The sequence below is a fragment of the Mauremys mutica genome, chromosome 12, assembly GCF_020497125.1.
Source record: "Mauremys mutica isolate MM-2020 ecotype Southern chromosome 12, ASM2049712v1, whole genome shotgun sequence".
NCBI lineage: Eukaryota > Metazoa > Chordata > Testudines > Geoemydidae > Mauremys > Mauremys mutica.
Window position 1 is genome coordinate 69,113,639 of NC_059083.1, and position 17,729 is coordinate 69,131,367.

General features: G+C 49.9%; 1 protein-coding gene across 2 annotated transcripts; it reads left to right on the forward strand.

Annotated features, from left to right (window-relative positions):
• Positions 1-997: 997 nt before the first annotated feature.
• USH1G (USH1 protein network component sans) lies at positions 998-16,402 on the forward strand. 2 transcript variants are annotated; one of them, XM_044983713.1, is made up of 2 exons: positions 998-1,353; positions 15,157-16,402. In XM_044983713.1, exons 1-2 carry the CDS (start codon positions 1,190-1,192, stop codon positions 16,400-16,402), a joined length of 1,410 nt encoding a protein of 469 aa, XP_044839648.1. In that variant the 5' UTR covers positions 998-1,189. The 2 variants fall into 2 exon arrangements, with proteins under 2 accessions (XP_044839648.1, XP_044839647.1); XM_044983712.1 differs by lacking the exon at positions 998-1,353 and adding an exon at positions 13,020-13,141.
• The last annotated feature ends 1,327 nt before the right edge of the window (positions 16,403-17,729 follow it).

Genomic DNA, 17,729 nt, shown 5'->3' on the forward strand with positions numbered 1-17,729 from the left:
GCCAGGTTCCCAGGGATGTTAGTGACCTGGCTCCCATTCATGTCAAGGGAGCAACGGGAAATTCCCCGCACATTACACTGCAAGGCGCCCCCGTCAACCCAAAGAAGGAAAATCAAAGGTCAGGGCCACGTGCTGGGAGCACCATGTGGCTGGTTGTGGTTTGGCCTCACTGGGCAGCAGAGGGCGCCACAGGATCATGCATCCTGCCAGGTCTGGCACAAGGAGGGTGGAGCAGCATGTCCGGGCTGAAGTCTCCCAGCATCCTGCAGGGGATGGAGTGGGGTCAGCACCAGCGCGTTCCAGCCAGGGATTTCTGTCCTTAGATCGAAGGGAGGTGCTGCCATTTTACCTACAGGCCAAGTCCTGCCCCCTCCTGAGGGAAGGCCTCAGATAAATCAGTGGGGTTCTCTGCTGAAGGGGGGGTGGGGTGGAGCCCTTTCGGGGAGCCCACACCCCGAGCTTGCTGTTGGTTCCAGTTCTGTAGGTGCCCTGTATGCTGCCCTGGAAAGTTGGGGATAGGTGGGTGGAGGACTGATGTTGCTGCTGCTCCTGCTGTGTAGCTAGTGTGCCCACACACATGCCCAAGCTGTCTTACGGCTTTTACCGTGAAAAACTGAGCCACACTTTTTTGAAAAATAAACCCTAGTTCAGGGGCACTGGGGGACTGGCTTTGCTTGCAGGATAGGGCTGCTGCTGCTGCCTGGTGTTTCATTTGGCTTCCTCCTCTTTTAGAAAGATCCCTGGGGCTGAAAGAGCCTGAAGGGAGCTGCTCTGCTGAACTGCCCCTGGCCTGTTCTGTGCCTCCAGCATGAATTCCCCTCAGGAGGGCTCTGGGGAGACGTGGCTGGCCCCAGGATAGAGATGATAAAGTTAAAAGGTGCTTGGAGCTGGGGACAGGGCTGAACCGCACCTTCTCCTCCTTGCCATGAGGCCTGCACCGGTGGGAAAGGAGGATTCTTAGGACCCAGGGGGAGCTTTGGAAGAGGCATCTCCTGCATTCATTTCAAGGAGTTCCTCCTTTCACTGATCAGGACTTCTCAGGTGTCCTGGTAACCACCGCTCTCAGCTCCCTCCTCGGCTCTCAGGCAGCTGCTTGCCTGGAACGCCTACCCGTACCAATGCCCATCCTTTGAGATACCCCTGCCTGCCTCCCTCCCCCGATGAGCTGGCCAGGGGACAGCTTAGCATCATGAACGACCAGTACCACCGAGCAGCCCGGGACGGCTACCTGGACCTGCTAAAGGAAGCCACCAGGAAGGACCTAAACTCGCCCGACGAGGATGGCATGACCCCGACCCTCTGGGCTGCTTATCACGGCAACTTGGAAGCGCTGAGGCTGATCGTTAGCAGAGGGTAAGTGCTGATTTCTGCCCTGATCCCTTCCTAACCTCGATGGAGCGGCTCAGTGAAAACCCATCTTCCTCCCCCTCACAGATCAGGAGATCAACACGGCCTCCATCCTTTGCCCGGCACAGAGGCTGCTACTTCTTTCCTCCTGCTCCCCTGAGCTATTTTCTTTCCTGCTAGAATGTGCAGTGAGTCTGTCTGAGCCAATCTATGGTGCGTCTAATACGCCCATCACCGTAGTATCCAGGCAGCTGGGAAGCGAGAGATTGAGAACCCTGGCTAACCTCAAAAGTAGTGTGAGCAGGGGTTGAGCAAGCGTCAGCTCTGTTGGTGCCTGTCGTTCCAGGCTTGGAACATCCCCGTTAGCCCAGTGACCAGCCCCCATACAGCTCTGCTAACATGCTTCCAAAGCCACAACCCACACTGCTGTTCTGCTACTCTCCCAAAGCACCTTGAACCTGCTTTGCAAACACCTCTTCTAGTCTCGTACTATGTCCGACCTGAGCAGTGTTGCCAACCCATCTCTGTGAAGTGCACTGAGATCCTCGGATGAAAGGTGCCGTGTATTAGTGCAAAGTAATTATAGCTGCATTTCTCCTGTGATATGATCCGGGCTGGGTCTCAGCTCTCCAGAGGTCAAAGGCTGAGCCATGTTTTACCGCTGCCTTCATAGTACTGGTTTGATGTTGAACCTGTGATGGTGCAACCTGAGGGGGGTGTTATAATGGTTTTCCTGTTCCTCGGGGCTTTTCATGGGGTTTTCAGGGTCAGTGAGGGTTGGTGTTTCCATCTCTGAGGAGCACGAGATTCTTAGCCATTGTAACCTTTTGGTGGATTCCAGCCACTCTGTGATCCGGACAATGGTTAGTAGTGATCCCAGCCTGGATTTTCAAAAGTGACTAGTGATTTTGGGTATCTTGGGTGTTCAACAAGAGACACCTTAAAGAGCCTGATTTTCAGAGGGCACAGCACCTTTAAGATGCCTCGTGGGCACCCAAAAATGGAGACACTTAAAATCACTGATCACTTACCCTGTTCAGCATTGTGCTTCATTAAAGTCAATTGGATAAATGTTATTGTCTTCAGTAGAGAGACAGGGTGGGTGAGCTAATAGCTTTTATTGGACTGACTTCTGTTGGTGAGAGAGACCAGCTTCTGAGCTACACAGAGCTCTTCTTCAGGTCTGGGGAAGGCAGAGCTCTCTGTGGCTCCGAAGCTTCTCTCTCGCCCACAGAAGATAATCCAATAGAAGATATGACCTCGCCCACCTCAACTCCCTAATATCCTGGGACCGACACGACTATAACTCCACTGCATATTGTCTTCAACAGGCATCTGATTGGGACCCTGTGAACTGGCTTGCAGAAGCTGAAGGGCTGGCTGGTAAAAATGGTACCAGACTTGGGAGAGAAGATTTAGGCTCCAATACGGTTGTGTGACCAATGCGTGTGCCATAGTCTTACCCAGGCTTAAAAATCTCAGCAAAGCTTCTGTGTGTGTCACAAGTCAGAGAGGCATCCGGCTAGGGGCTGGGGCAGAAATTTCAGGAATGGGCCACTGGGGGGGCTCTGAGCTTGTTTAACACTAAGTGGTTAAAGAGGGCCTTTACCGAAGGGCTGAGATTGTCATTAAAATGAACGCAGTGCGGAGAGAAGGGAAAAGCATGTATTCCATTTTATTTCATTTCCAAGCTGCATCCATTATTGCTTCATTATTGGGCTTGTTCCCTGCAGCATCCCCTGCTGTTCAGTTCTGGCGCTCCCCCATCCCTCGGTCTGACAGTGCAGCTCACAGTTCACCCGAAAGCTCATTTTCAGCTCCCTCTGCCATGTCAGCTTCAGATCCCCACAAAGTTCTGCCAAGCCACCCCAGCCTGACCTGCAGCCTGCCTTGCCCAGGAGACTGAAGGCAGGTTTCCGGCGGAGAAGGGCCTTTTTATAAATTCTAATTGGAATCGAAGGTCCCAACTGAAACCCTCTTGTGTAGCTTGGCTGGTGTTTAATTAACAGCATAAAATACATTGGCTGTTGACAGGGAAAATAGCACGGGGAAGGGCCAGTGCCCTTTTGGTGATTAATGGTACATGCAGCGCCTTTGTCAGTGGTGCTTAGAATGCGTTTTCATCACTGCATGGGTCACACTTTGTCAGGGAGGGATGAAATATACCCAGATGCTTAACTAAACCAGTGCAGAGTTCACAGAAGCTACAGAGGTGGCCTCGTTACACCCTGGAGGCAATCTGAGGGGGCGAGATTAATAAAGCCCTTTCTTCTCTCCCTGCTCCCGAATGCTGCTCTTTCTCCTGAGGTCTGTGGCCTGCTGCTGCTCCTATGGTAGCAGTGAGGGCTGCTGCTCAGATGCTGGGATGGGAGAGAGTGGAGGACATGCAGAATAGCCAATCGGGTGCAGAGCTAGGGAGAGACAGAGGCATGGGTAGTGCGTAAGCCCCCACTCCGGGGAGGCTAGCCATGCGGCCCTGTCCCTCCCGCCCCCTCATCCACCAGAGCCCCGAGCCCTGACTCCCTTCCCCCGCAGCCAGAGGAGCCCCAGAACCGGGCCATCAGCCAACCCCAGCGCCAGGCCACCGGCCACCCTCAATGTCGGCCTCAGCGCTGGGTTGCCTGCTGGCCTCTGGCTGGAGCTGAGCTCCCACCTCCCATCAGCTTGGCGGAGTGGGGGCGGGGCCAGGGCTTGGCTTAAGGGAGGCTTAGCCTCCCCTGACCTATTATATCTGCCGTCCCCGGACAGAGGGTACATCTACACTGCAATAAAAGCCCCACAGCATGGCCGCGCCTGGTCAGGGTCAGCTGACTTGGACATGTAGGGCTATACACCTGCAGTGTAGACGTTCGGGCTCAGGCGCTGAGATTCTGCCAGGGCGAGGGCAGTGTAGCCATACCCAGAGAGACAGCAGTTGCCAGAGAGAAGGATTCGCTCATTAGCAAATGGGCTGTTGGAAAGAGGAGAATTCCAAACATGGGGGCCAAATGCAGCTGTCAGTTACGTCAGTGGAAGGCCATTGTCTCCAATGGGATTCCTCACGTGGAGCTGGCAGCAGGATCTTTTTTATAAGAGAATTGGGGAATAGTCTATTGCGTCGTCTTTGCTTCTGTACCCTCCCTCACCCTCAGGTGCAGAGAGTGTCCATTTATTTCGGTCTCGTGCTGGTCTGTTCAGGCGTTTGGGCATCAGGCTGATGGATTTGGCTTCTTTCTCTATTGTCCCTAGAGTGCTCCTTTTTTTTTCTCTTCCCAGGTAGTGTCCATATTATCACCTGATGTGGAAAATGTATTGGTGGCATCTTTAAAGCATGTCCTAAATATGTCCATTGTTGTCGTCTTCCCAAGTCTGATGCCTTAGATTGGTGTGCTCTACTTAAAGTTTCTCATGTTGCAAGAAACTCTTTGCAATGAACTCAGAAGATCTTTCACAGGCATTTACTTTGGAATGAGTTGATCCTCTTGTCAATTTCTGTTATAGATTTCCATGACTCTGCTCCACATGATGCCAGTGTTTAAAAATGTGTATTTTTGTGTCAGCGCCAATCCTGCTATTTTTGCAAAATTTTTTCAAGCTTGTGAAAGTCGTTAGCTGCTTTCGATAATTGTTGCTTGACATCTAGCGTGATGCCATAATCACTGCACATCTCACTCGCTAACTAGGTAAAATGACTAACTTCTGTTAGTGTTTCTCTGTCTATTCTGATGGTTGCTTCTGGGATACTGATAGCCATGTATTTTGTTTTCCCAAACCAGCTTGTTCTGCTGTATCTGCCAAAAGCTGGATCTTTTCTTTCATTAAGCAGCGTTTTGAACTAAGCAAGACAATGTCATCAGCAAAAGCAAGATCATCCTATTGTGCTTTATCGTTTGTCCATAAAATTCCTCGGTTGCCCTCCATGGTTACTCCTGACATAGTCAGTGACCAGTGCAAAGTGGGGACATAATACACCCGTGCCTTACTCCACTTGTCACTGCAAACCATTGGCTGATGCTGTCGCCATCTTTAACTGCACATGTGAAATTCTGATATAGATCCTTAATGATTCTAATAATTTTTGCTGGTATTCTATGGTATACCATAATTTTCCAAAGACTTTTCTGTGTATGCTGTCAAAAGCCTTCTGGAAAAATCTATAAAATATATCACAGGAGGTTCTTGCCACGCCACCCTTAGTTCTATAATATGTTTGAGAATAACAATACGGTCTGTACATGAACTAAAACCTGCTTGTTCCTCTCTAAGTTGGAGATCTAATTGTTTCTTGATATGTTCCAGGATGATGTTACACATTATTTCCCTAGGCACTGAGATAATGTGATTCCTCTCTACTTATTTCAGGGGTCACTTTTCTCTGGCAATTTTAATATAAGGCCTCTCTTCTGCTGGGTTGGGTTCTTTCCTTCACTACATATTCTCAAGGGAAGTCCAAGGGCTGTTTCCTCACTTGCTTTTAGCATCTCTCTGATAATGTTACCCTCTCCATCCGCTTTCCTATTTTTAAGTTTTCTGATGGCTTTTCTAACTTTTATTGTAATATTTCCTCAATCAACATCAGTCTCTGGTGATAGGTCTTTGTAGTAGTTCAGCTGGGCTTGGTCTATTTAAAACAGCCCTCTTGAGTAACTCCCATTAATTCTCTCCCTCACCCCCTGTCGCAGCAAAGAGAATGGACCCTGAGAGTCAGACTAAGGGCTCACAGAATGCAGTCAGTCCAAGTGGATTTCACCCATGAATTTACTCTTTCGTTCAGGACACAGTCTCATCTCTGACGTTGTTGGCAACCTATCCCGTATAGCCTAGGTTTCTTAGAGGGGCTGCAGTGTGTGTGGTGCAGGGGCTCCCTATGCGGTCACTTCCCATCCCATCTCCAGCCTTTTGGCATGTCCCTGAACCAGGCTAACACCTTGAATACAATTATGAGCCTGTCTTCAAACGGGAGCTGTATTGTAATCAGATTTCCCTGACTCAGTTTTAATGTTAGTGTAGATGGGGGGCTGTAAACGAAGGTGTGTGTCTATTCAGTCCTGTCATAACAAGTTTCAGCCTCTTCCACTCCTACTCTGCTGAACCACAATGCCAATCATGGCTAGACTGGGTTGTTTTCATAGCACAGACAGGGCCTGCAGCGCAGCTTGGCTGGCACAGTTCTCAGGACAAAATATTTCCCTGTCCACACTGGACAGGGAAGCCGTCCTGGAATGGCGTAAGCTGTGGCTAGAGTAGTTCTTATGCCCGCATGGATGGGAGCTTCAGTTCTTGATCACTGAAGTTCATCTCGAGGGTGTGTTGAAATATCACAGCTAGAGCTGGTCGGAATTCTTTTAACTCAACGTTTTTTCTGTTAAAACATAGCATTTTATGGAAACCAAAAAATTGACTTTTTAAAAAAAATCATGATTTTTTGCAGATGTTTTGGTGATGTTTTGTATAGATTTTTTTTTAATCAACCCAGTTTTCAGAGAACGGAAGGTTTCAATAACAGCTTTAGGGAAAAAATATCGACAAAAATGTTTGCCAAAAAAATTTGAAAAAAAAAAAATGAAAAATGGGTCCATTTGGAACCCATGACACAGAAACAACTGTGAAGTGTCAAAATTTTTGTGTGTGAATTTTTTTATTTCAGTTTTCCAGCCCGCTCTAGGGTGAAATTTCCAAACCCACTTACGTCAGTAGGCTCCTAAGTCACTTAGGTGCTTTTAAAATTTGTACCTTAGTCACAATTATTAGAAAGAGTGATAAAAACTGAGTTATATCGAAATGTTTCAAGGGCTTTACTTTTAAACTAGTCTCTTTCTGGTGCCTAGCAGACTCTGCTTGAACAAGAAGAAATCTGAGCTTCCGGCCCATAAGGCGCTCACCTGCAGTACTTTGTGGGGTGATGAGGGATGGGGTGATCTAGGGGACTAGCCAGAGACTGTGGTCTCAGGGGGCAGCTGGGATCACAAAGGATCCACTAGCTACTCTTTGTCAGTGCCGGATAAGCAACCCAGAGCTATGGTACTGGCAGACAGACAAGCCCAGTAAATTGCCCTCTCTCTGTCTGTGCCCAGTGAAGTGGATGCTGGGGACAGGCCATTATGCAATGTTCTAGTCGGTGAGCATAGATAAGGAGGGAGGCCGACAGTTACCCTCAGGGAACTGAAAGTGTGTGTGGGAGACGGAAAAGAGAGAAAGGCGGTTGAGGGAGATAGGTTATTGGGAATGCAGTGCTGTGGCTTCTTTTAAAACAAGTTCCTGACCCGGCTGATAGATCTGTCAGTGCTAGCTAAGCTGTGCCAATGCCCCAGAATGAATCCTCCAGCCCCTGTCTATACTACAATAGCTCCTGTGCCAGGACACCCAGTTATGTTCGCGTGTGTCCTGATAGTGTTGTAACATGGTTTGCTCTTTGCCTGGGTGGGTGGGAACAGGCCATGTTATAAGGACCTTGTGGGAACTGTCCTAGAGGCTGGATCGTCTTAGGTTTGTGGCCTGGTTTTCTTACAGGGTTATAAAACAGTCCTGTCTCTGCAGGCCAGACCTAACTGCTGCCACAACACAGTAGCTTTGATGGTGTAGACAGCCCTGGCCATGTTCATGTCCTTATCTTATCTACCTCCAGTTGCTGGATCTCTGCAGCTCATAGGGGCCCGGTATCCCCCGCAGTATCCTACAGAAGCTCCGCAGGGTGTTCAGGCATTGCACAGCGACTCAGGAGATCTGGGTTACATTCCTGGCTCTGCCACAGACCTGGCTGTGAGACCTCAGCTGATGAATTTAGTCTCTGTGCCTCAGTTTCCTCTTCTGAAACATGGGAATAATAATCCTTACCCACCCTGCAGGGCTGTTATGCTACATTCATTAATGTCCGTGAGGGGTTTGGACTCCACAGGCAGGGCCAGCTCCAGGCACCAGTGCAGCCAGCAGGTGCTTGGGGCGGCCAACAGAAAGGGGCGGCACGTCCGTCTCTTCGGCTGCAATTCGGACGGAAGGACCTGCCGCCGAATTGCCGCTGAAGAATGAAGCGGCAATGGCAGAGCTGCCGCCGAAGTGCCACCAATCGCGGCCTTTTTTTTTTTTCTGCCGCTTGGGGTGGCAAAATCACTGGAACCGGCCCTGACCACAGGGATGGGAACCGGGGGCAGGAACACACCGAAGTATGGAATAGGTGCTAGGCCAGGGGGACGTGAGTTTGGAGCCAAGAAGAGCCTATTGCTGAACGTGGCCAGGCTAGTAATCACTCTTGCTGGCTGCCCTGGGTAAAGTTCACGGTCTCAGCCCATTGAGAGGGGCTAACAAAGCAGGTTGATGGTGAGGGGGGTGCTGGTTGGAGGGGGAGATTTCTTAACAAACACTGCTGCGTCTCTGCGGGGCAGAGAAGGGTTCGGTGGTGGCTCGTCCGACTCGTTAGTTACACAAAAAGCCTCTTTCATGTCCCTGGCTGGGCTCCGGCGAGGGAAAGGAACCCAATTAACCGGGTGGCTGGGAAAGGGGAGGCAAAGTGGCATTTAGTGTCACAGCTTCGAGGAGACAATAACCCTTCAGTGTGGGTATGACATCTTCCTGAAAGGGATGACTGGGATGGGAGTCAGGCCAGCTTCTGATCTGCCGGGAGGAGACGTGCTCGACAATGAGGGGCGTGGGGATTCTCTGGCCATGGGGTGGGCTGGGGAGGATTTGTCCTTCTGTCCTATGGAGCAGAGGAGAATGGTCTGGACAGCAGCACATTCTGTTCTGTTTTCTGTCCTTCCCAATTGTCCCTCATTCTGTTGTAAGCTGAGGGGAATATATCTTATGCCTCAGGGACGCCAGTCAGCTGTGGTCTAGTGGACTGAGCACAGGGCACCTGGAATCTATTCCCAGCTCTGTTGCTGTGTTTGGCCATCACGTCAGCGGTCTGTGCCTTAGCTTCCCTAGCTGTAACATGGGGATGATAATACACTTGCGTAAAGCGTTGTGAGATGTCTGGGCAAAGGGACACATTCAGCTCTGGTGCAGGCAGATCAAGCGAGTCGCACCCTCTTAGCCCAAAGCTGAATTTGACCCCAGAGGACACTGGGGCTGGCTGGGGACAGGTGCCACTGACTTCGGTGGGACTGCTTGTGTGAGTAAGAGCGCTCAGCCTACGGGAGGTTGCAGAATCAGGTACAAAGTAAGGACAAAATATTGTTATCAACGGGAAACCCGCATTGACGGCCATTGGCCCTTTGCTGAGGGGGCCCTGTGCTGACTGGGATTCTCCTCAGATGTATAGATGGGGAACGTATGAATTTGGTTCTGATGAAAGGTGCTGGATGGCAATCCAGGAGACAGGTGCCCACAGTTTATCCACAGAGCAGGAACAGCAGTAATGGTGCCAAATGTCCCACACTGCCCGGCCCACGTGCCTCAGCCTGTTGGGGAAGCACCCGCTGCAGAGATGGGAGGGTAATTCGCACTCTATGGCCCATTCAATCCCTAGCCTTGGTTGGGCCTCCCAAGAAGGGAGCCCATTAGCTGCTGTTGCAGCTGACCACTAGCAAGGGGAAAGAGCTCTGTTGACTCATTTCACCTGAGCCCTAACCAGCCATCGGGGTTAATAATAACTAGAGCTGGGGTCATATTTTCAAAATTGCTACGTCCCATTTTCAGAAGCGACTGAGGGTACGTCTACACTGCAATTAAAGGCCTGTGGCTGGCCTGGCTCAGGTGACTGGGACATGGGTTGTGGGGCTATAAAACAGGAGTGTAGACGTTCAGACTCGGGCTGGAGCCCAGGTTCTGAGACCCCGCGAGGGGGGGAGGGTCTCAGAGCCTGGGCTTCAGTCTGAGCTAGAACGTCTACACTGCAGTGTTTAGCCCCACAGCCCCTGGCCCGTCAGCCCAAGTCAATTGACCTTGGCTCTGAGACTGCCGGGTTTTCTTATTGCCGCGGAGAGGTACCCTTAGGCACTCAGGAGAGTAAGTGCCATCGACTTTCAATGAAATGTGGGCTCCAAAGTGCCTAAGTCACTTCAGAAAAGAGGACCGAGGTTCCTAAGTCACTTTGGTGCTTCTGAAAATTCTATCCAGATCAAACATTTTGGCTAGAAAAGGGCTTTTCAGTGGAATTTTCAAAAAATGAGTTTAAAAAAACAAAGAAAGAAACCACGAAGGTTTCCAATGAAATTTAAAAAAAAAAAAGTTTTCATCAACATTTTTTATGAGAAAAAAAATTCCCATGCAGCTCTTGGAATAACCACCACCCGGGGCCAGAGCTGACCTGGGAACATAGAGGTGAAAGAGTCTGTATCATCCCCTGACATATTTGCTCCCTATGAAGTTTTAATTCATGGAATTTATGTCCAGCCCAGTTTACAGATGGCACCAGCAGTTGGCACCAGTGGCAGAGTCAGGATTTGATCTCAGGAATTACCAGCTCCCAGCTCCCCAGTCAACTAGACCACACTGTTGCTATATAGGAATAGACATGGGCCCGGACTGTCTTTTTGTTCTGTGTCGATACAGCACCTATTGCACTGGGCTCCTCGTCCATGACTAGGGCTCCTAGCCGTTACCACAATACAAATCATACATAACAACATCCCAGCTGCCTGTTAAAACACAGCACAAACCAGTACAAGAAAGATCCGTTCCCTCTGCAAAGCCTTGACATGGGCTCAAGCTACAGAATCCAGTTCTGGATTTCAAATGCGCCAGAACTCCCAAGTGATCAACATCCACAGCTTGATCCAGATCCAAACCTACGTTTCTCATGGACAGAACCAAAACCCTGGATCCAGTTTGGGGGTGTTCACCTGCCTGCTCTGGATCCCAATTTGATCTAGTCTTTTCTGAGGGAGCGAAATCCCCCGAGGGCGATTCCAACAACAGTCGATTGGATATTGGCAATGGCATGCCGCTTATTAAGAAGATTTTTCGGAAGAAAATCCCCAGCTGCAGGCAGGTTTGTGAGGCTGCAGCCGGTGAAGGAAGTGCTGGGACATGCTTTCCCTGCCTCCAGCCCCACAAACCTGCCTGTGGCTGGGCTCAGCCCGTCCCAGTGCTTCCTTCTCTGGCTGCAGCCTCACGAACTTGCCGTCTGCTTATTGGCAATGGCTGCATAATGGCAACCTTTTGCAGGTAACCAAAGGGTTGCTAATAAGGGGAATCTACCATATCTTGGCGACAGTTTTGCTTTTTCAGGCAAAGAATAAGAATTATTACACTGACAGGACAGGTAGAAAGATACTTTCTCTGCCCCAAAGAGTTTACAGTCCCAGCCAGGCCCCCACCACCAAATCCTGCAAACACATCGACATGCAATTGACTTTCCGTGTGCAAGCAGTCCCATTGATTTCAAAGGGAGTACACACGTGCTTTAAGCTCAGGACATGAATAAATGTTTGCAAGATCGGGGCCTAATTTTAGCTGCAGTGGCACAAGTGGAGTGACACAAACCCAAGGAATGGGCTGGAATGAGGAAGGGTGAGCAGTACAGTGATAAGATAGCAAGGTGACTCAATGTAGGCTTATGTACACCTAGGGGGGTCAGTTAAAAGTAGTTAATAAAAAAAGTAATATTAATAATTGCTGTGATTGTTGACTCAGCACTTGAAAATGCTTTGACGCTGAAAAGTGTCACGCCGAATAAATACGATGTATTACCTGTGATTAGAATACGTTCCCACTTCCTGGACTTTGCAATTAACAATTTGCAATGCCCTGGAAGTGTGGTTCTGCTTTGAGAAGTGATTCTAAAAACAGTATGTGACGGTAAACTCCTGTTCATCGTCTATCCCTGACTCCGGATCGGACGTGCCCACTTTACAAGGAGTTGTTTATTATGGACATTTCTAGTGCCTCAAGGAGCCAGGTATGGGGCCACAGTAAGCAGAGATCTAGTCTTGTTATAACTAGGGTGACCAGACAGCAACTGTGAAAAAACAGGACTGGGTGGGGAGTAATAGGCGCCTATATAAGAAAAAGGCCCCAAAAACGGGACTGTCCCTATAAAAACGGGACATCTGGTCACCCTAGTTATAATGTTTTGGTTCTTGGATGCGGGACATAGTCTGACGCAGCTGGACCGCGTGTTATTTCTCCCCAGCTAATGGCTCCCTGCGGCAACAAAAAGCATATGGAAAGCATAATAATTATAATAATCCCTAGTTCTTTATATGGCACTTTTCATCAGTAGATCAAAGAGCACTTTACAAAAGAGGCCAGTAGCATGCACAAGAAATACCCCTCTGCAGTCCAAAGCACGTGAGAAATGGGCCTTAGTTGTGATACTTGGATCAAAGTCCAATAATTAGGTTTGGAACCAGAGTTTTGCTCCGGGTCCACACATAACATGTGAACATGCTGATCCACCATGCCCCTCTCTCTCCCATACACTCCTACCCATGCACAGAGGAACATGCCCAACTCTGACACACGTGTGGCCTCTCAGAACAAACATAAACAAACAACAATTCACACCCCTATAAGCCCACTGCCGGCACCGGCTGTTACAGTTTCGCTGGCTCTTTAATCCAGCTGGATAAATAATTTACTCCTCTCTTGCAATTCATCAAATATTTATCCTCCCCATGAATTTCCCAGCCTTGACATGTCATTACTAGGGTGGAGGGAGCCAGGCGGAGCTAGCAGAGGAACTAGGAAGTAAGTACACCTGTCACCGGAGCTCAGATCCTCTAGAATAGGTAGGATACCTGCAGCCAAGATAAACCTTCCCTGCCCTGCTGCTGGGTGAATGGATCCCTAACGTTCATTGATCCTTTGCCTGATCTTTCTGGGCCTGATCCTCGAAGCCTTTCGAGCACAACGCTCCCTCTGAAGCCAATGACAGGTCTGGATGCAGGACTGGGCTCAATGTCTTTTTTCCATTAGGGGTTAGATGGATCCAGGTGCTGCATTACTTGGGATTTAGTTTTGCAAAACTGAAAGCAGGAGCAGCTCTGGTCTAGGCTCTGCTCCCAATGTTTGGAGGGACGGGTGGGAACGGGCAAGGGAAATCTGCGACACTGGGGCTAAAGGAAACGCTGTTGGGAATGGTGCAGGCCAGGCTGGCTGTGGGAGAGCTCCCCTCTCTCCAGTCCCAGCCCCTGCGGTAAAACGGCACAGCCAGTGGGGAAGCTCACACCTATTGCCAAGTGAGCCTCTTCTTGTGGGTGTCATCTTCGCCTCTTGCAGCACGACTGGCTGGAGCCAAGCCCTTACCCCAGGGCTGGTGAGGGAGTGTCTGGTGCCTCCATCCCAGCTCCTCTGAGTGAGAGGCCCTGTGACTGTAGGAAGGAGGTCACCGGTGCAGGATGGAAGAAAGCTCTCAGCCTCTCCAGTGCCAGTCTCTCCATTCTCTTCCCACCAACCTGTTCTCTTTCTTTATAGGCCTGGAGGACATTATATCCCTCCACAGGAGCTGGCAGAGCACTGGCTGTGTGGTGGCTCAGCTCCCGTTTCAGTCACTCCCAGCAAGGCCAAGTTTTGGAATGGTGCATCAGTGGCCGTGGGGGAGCACCCAGTTCCTCTAACGGCAGCTGTAGTTCATCAGGCAGGATTGTAAGGGAAGGTGTAGGAATGCTGGTGACAGTGGAACTCAGAGCTGTGCAGTCCCATGCTCTCCCAGGGGGAGTCGCTCTAGGGAACGGCGTAGCAGTGTAGTTTGGTAGTTCTGTGATTTTGACTGTGTGTGAGTGAGGCAGGCTTGTTGACAGATGTCAGATACTGGTGCTGTGGGCATTTCATTGACTCATAGACACAAGTGCATGGTTGACGCTGGAAGGGGAATAGCTGTGTCTCATTTCAGCAGATCGCAACTAGAGGGGACTGTTAGGAGCTCAAACATCCCACCAAGAATTCTCAAGTGCACTTTCTCTATGGCCAAATCCTGTTTCACAGACCCTATTGGATCTTTCTCATTATGGGAGGCTGCAAAACTGGGCAACTCCCTGGTGACCAGCAGTGGCTGGCGGGGATACGTGCTGACATCACTACAGAGTTTGCTAATCACATTAGTTGAGTCTGTGGCTCTTGAGAAGGATGGAAACCTAATCTCCACTTCCTTTGAAACCGGATTCTCAGGATGTGCTAATACCAACTTGCTCTCAGCTGTGCAATCGAAAACCAAACTTGGTAAGGCAAAAAAACCCACCCGGTCTTATTGAATGGTGCCCCAGGCACAACTATGAGACAGGGATGCAGTTCATGTCATGTGCACATGAAGGTGAAAAGGTGAAACAGCTGATGTGATTTAGGTCCAGTGCTTTGGATGGACATTTATCCTGGCATCTCCGGCAGGGGGGACCCTAGGGAGTATCTGTAGAAGTGCACATGGAGTACAGGGCTTATTTTTGGGAACACCATCAGATTTTGGAGATGGTAGAGATTTGAACCTGCATCTAAATTTTGCAAATGGCCTCTACCTGCATAACGGGCCAACCAAATATCCCAGAACTAGTCCCACCAACTCTAGGATGTTCAGAATCTGGATCCCTGTTTCACAGCTCAGGTCCCCCTCCAGCATGGAGAGAAGACGGTGAATTGGACGCAGGTGCATGAATGTAACCTTTGGGGCTAAATATGGGTAACAGAAAGGTTGTCTGTAAACCGTATGATTGCCTGATGCTCACAAAACTTATTCAGAGGACTCATGGGGTGGGGTGTAGTGGCTGTGCTAAGGGACATATTGCTTATATTGCGGGGGAGCTGGGGGAAGAAAGAGCTTGTATGGTAATGGGGGTTGTGGCACACAATGCATGAGCGTATTGTCTAGTAAATATCTCTTTAAACCCCACTTCATAGCTGCACAGTAAGGTCAGCCCAACGGAAACGCGCATTAATTAGTTGTTCCAAACATTGTTTTAGGGGTGATCCAGACAAGTGTGACATCTGGGGAAACACACCTCTTCACCTAGCGGCAGCCAATGGCCATCTGAACTGCCTCTCCTTCCTGGTGTCATTTGGGGCCAACATCTGGTGTCTGGACAATGACTACCATACGCCACTGGACATGGCTGCCATGAAGGGACACATGGAGTGCGTGCGGTACCTAGACTCCATTGCCGCCAAGCAAAGCAGCCTCAACCCCAAGCTGGTGAGCAAGCTGAAGGACAAGGCTTTCAGAGACGCAGAGAGGAGGATCAAGGACTGCGTGAAGATGCAGAAAAAGCACCACGAGCGGATGGAGAAGAGGTACAAGAAGGAGATGTCTGACAACTCCGACACCATGAGTTTCTCCAGCTACTCCAGCAGCACTCTGAGCAGGAAGTTCCAGCACATGTCCATGGTGACGTCCCTGCCATATTCCCAAGCCACCCTCCACGGCACAGCCAAGGGCAAGACCAAAATGCAGAAGAAGCTGGAGAAGAAGAAGCAGGTGGATGGAACGTTTAAGATCTACGAGGATGGGCGGAAAAGCGTGAGGTCCTTGTCGGGCCTGCAGCTGGGGAACGATGTCATGTTTGTGAAGCAGGGCACCTATGCCAGCCCAAAGGAGTGGACCCGGCGCAACATCAGGGACATGTTTCTAACTGACGAAGATACCGTCTCTCGTGCCATAAGCGACCCAGGTTTGCACATAGACTCAGCCCACTCGGAGGTCAGCACGGATTCTGGCCACGACTCGTTGTTTAACCGGCCTGGGCTCGGCACCATGGTGTTCCGGAGGAACTACGTCAGCAGCGGGCTCTTTGGGATCGGCCAGGAGGATGCCAGCGTGCTGGGCGAGGGCAACCTGGATGGGGTAGGTGTCAAACTGCGGAGCCGCCTGCAGCGCTCGCCAAGTCTCGACGACAGCATCGGCAGTGCCAACAGCCTGCAGGAGAGGAACGCGGAGGAGCTGCCCTGGGAGGAGGTGGAGCTAGGCCTGGATGACGACAACGAACCCGACACCAGTCCCCTGGAGGCCTTCCTGGCTTCCCTGCACATGTTTGAGTTCATCTCCATCCTGAAGAAAGAGAAGATCGACCTGGAGGCCCTCATGCTGTGTTCAGACAATGACCTGAAGAGCATCAACATCCCACTGGGGCCTAGGAAAAAGATATTGGATGCCATCCAGAGGAGGAAGCAGACCTTGGAGAGGCCTGATGTTATTGCAGACACCGAGCTGTAAGTAGATGTCCCTCGCTGGCTAGCCCTAGAGCCATATATCCCTCAGCATGGGGAGACGGGGGGAACTGAAACGCTTAAATATGTGCTCAACGTATTGTCCATCTGAAGAATAGGAGCCCAGCTAAGATCAGTATTTCTTCATTTAAACGCAAGACAGGAACTTGCCAGCCCACGGAGATCTTGGGTGGTTACAGAGTTGCTTGAGTTAGGTAATTTCTCGGTGTTTCTCATGCTGGGTGGGTGGGAGTTGAAGTTCCTGCTGCTCCGTAACCTGAACAAACTCAGACCATTCTGAGGTCAGATTCCTAGCGAGTACCCCTGGGTGGGAGCTTCAGAAGCCCCCAACCTTGACCTAGCTCTGCTTCTATTGAAATCAACAGGAGATTTACCACTGATCTCAATGAACAAAGCATTAAGCCAGTCTGCAAGTCCCACCCCAGATGCCTGGACTTTTATCCAGAGCTCTTGGGTTTGCAAACTTGGGTTGAGAGTCTTACAAAACCAGCCCTTTTTGGTGGCATTTTGGCATTCCCACCTGTAGTGCTGCCTGGGACTGGGAAGGACAAAGGAAATTGTGTGCGAGTGTTGGGGGGAGAGTCTCCGGGTTTGCCTCTATACATTAAGAAAGGTTTGGTTCCAGTTCTGGCTGAAGGTTTGGGTCAAGTCTATTTGCACTTCCGTACTGGAAGATGCCTAAATGGAAGCTAAATTCACATGTTGGGACCTAGAGCCTGATTTCTAAAAAGGTATCATCAGTTTGACCTTCGTAACTGTGGGTGCAGTTTTGTGCCTGCAGTTAATTCCCAGCAGAGAGGCTCCCACCTAATGACCCAACATGGGGGTGCAATCAACAGGTGTCTAAGTGGTAGCATCTGTGCCCTCAATAATTACAAATTCAGAATTGGGGCCACTTTTTAATCTTTTGCTTCTGTTACATGTCTGCTAAACTGTGTGTCCACGATCCAGTTAAGACTGCCACTTTTAGCTGTTTGGCTAATGCTGGTTGAGATTTTCAGAGCTGTCTGGGGGATTTAAACACGTCTTCCATTAAGATTAATGGAGGGCATGAGTCTATATCTCCTAGAGTGCTTTGAAAATCTCCATCACCAAGCGGCATATCCATTGAAAATCTGATACCTCGTCCTTCATTGTGGGACCACATGCTGGACCCTAGCTTCTCTGATGCATTCCCACTTCTTTTCACCATTATTCAGTGTTGGTTTGGGCCATGTGCTCAGTGTTTGGCCCCAGGGTGAGCTTGCTAACAGGTTTTCTCTTTTCCTCCACAGATAGCAGTTTTTATGAACAAGAAACAAAACCAGTTCTAA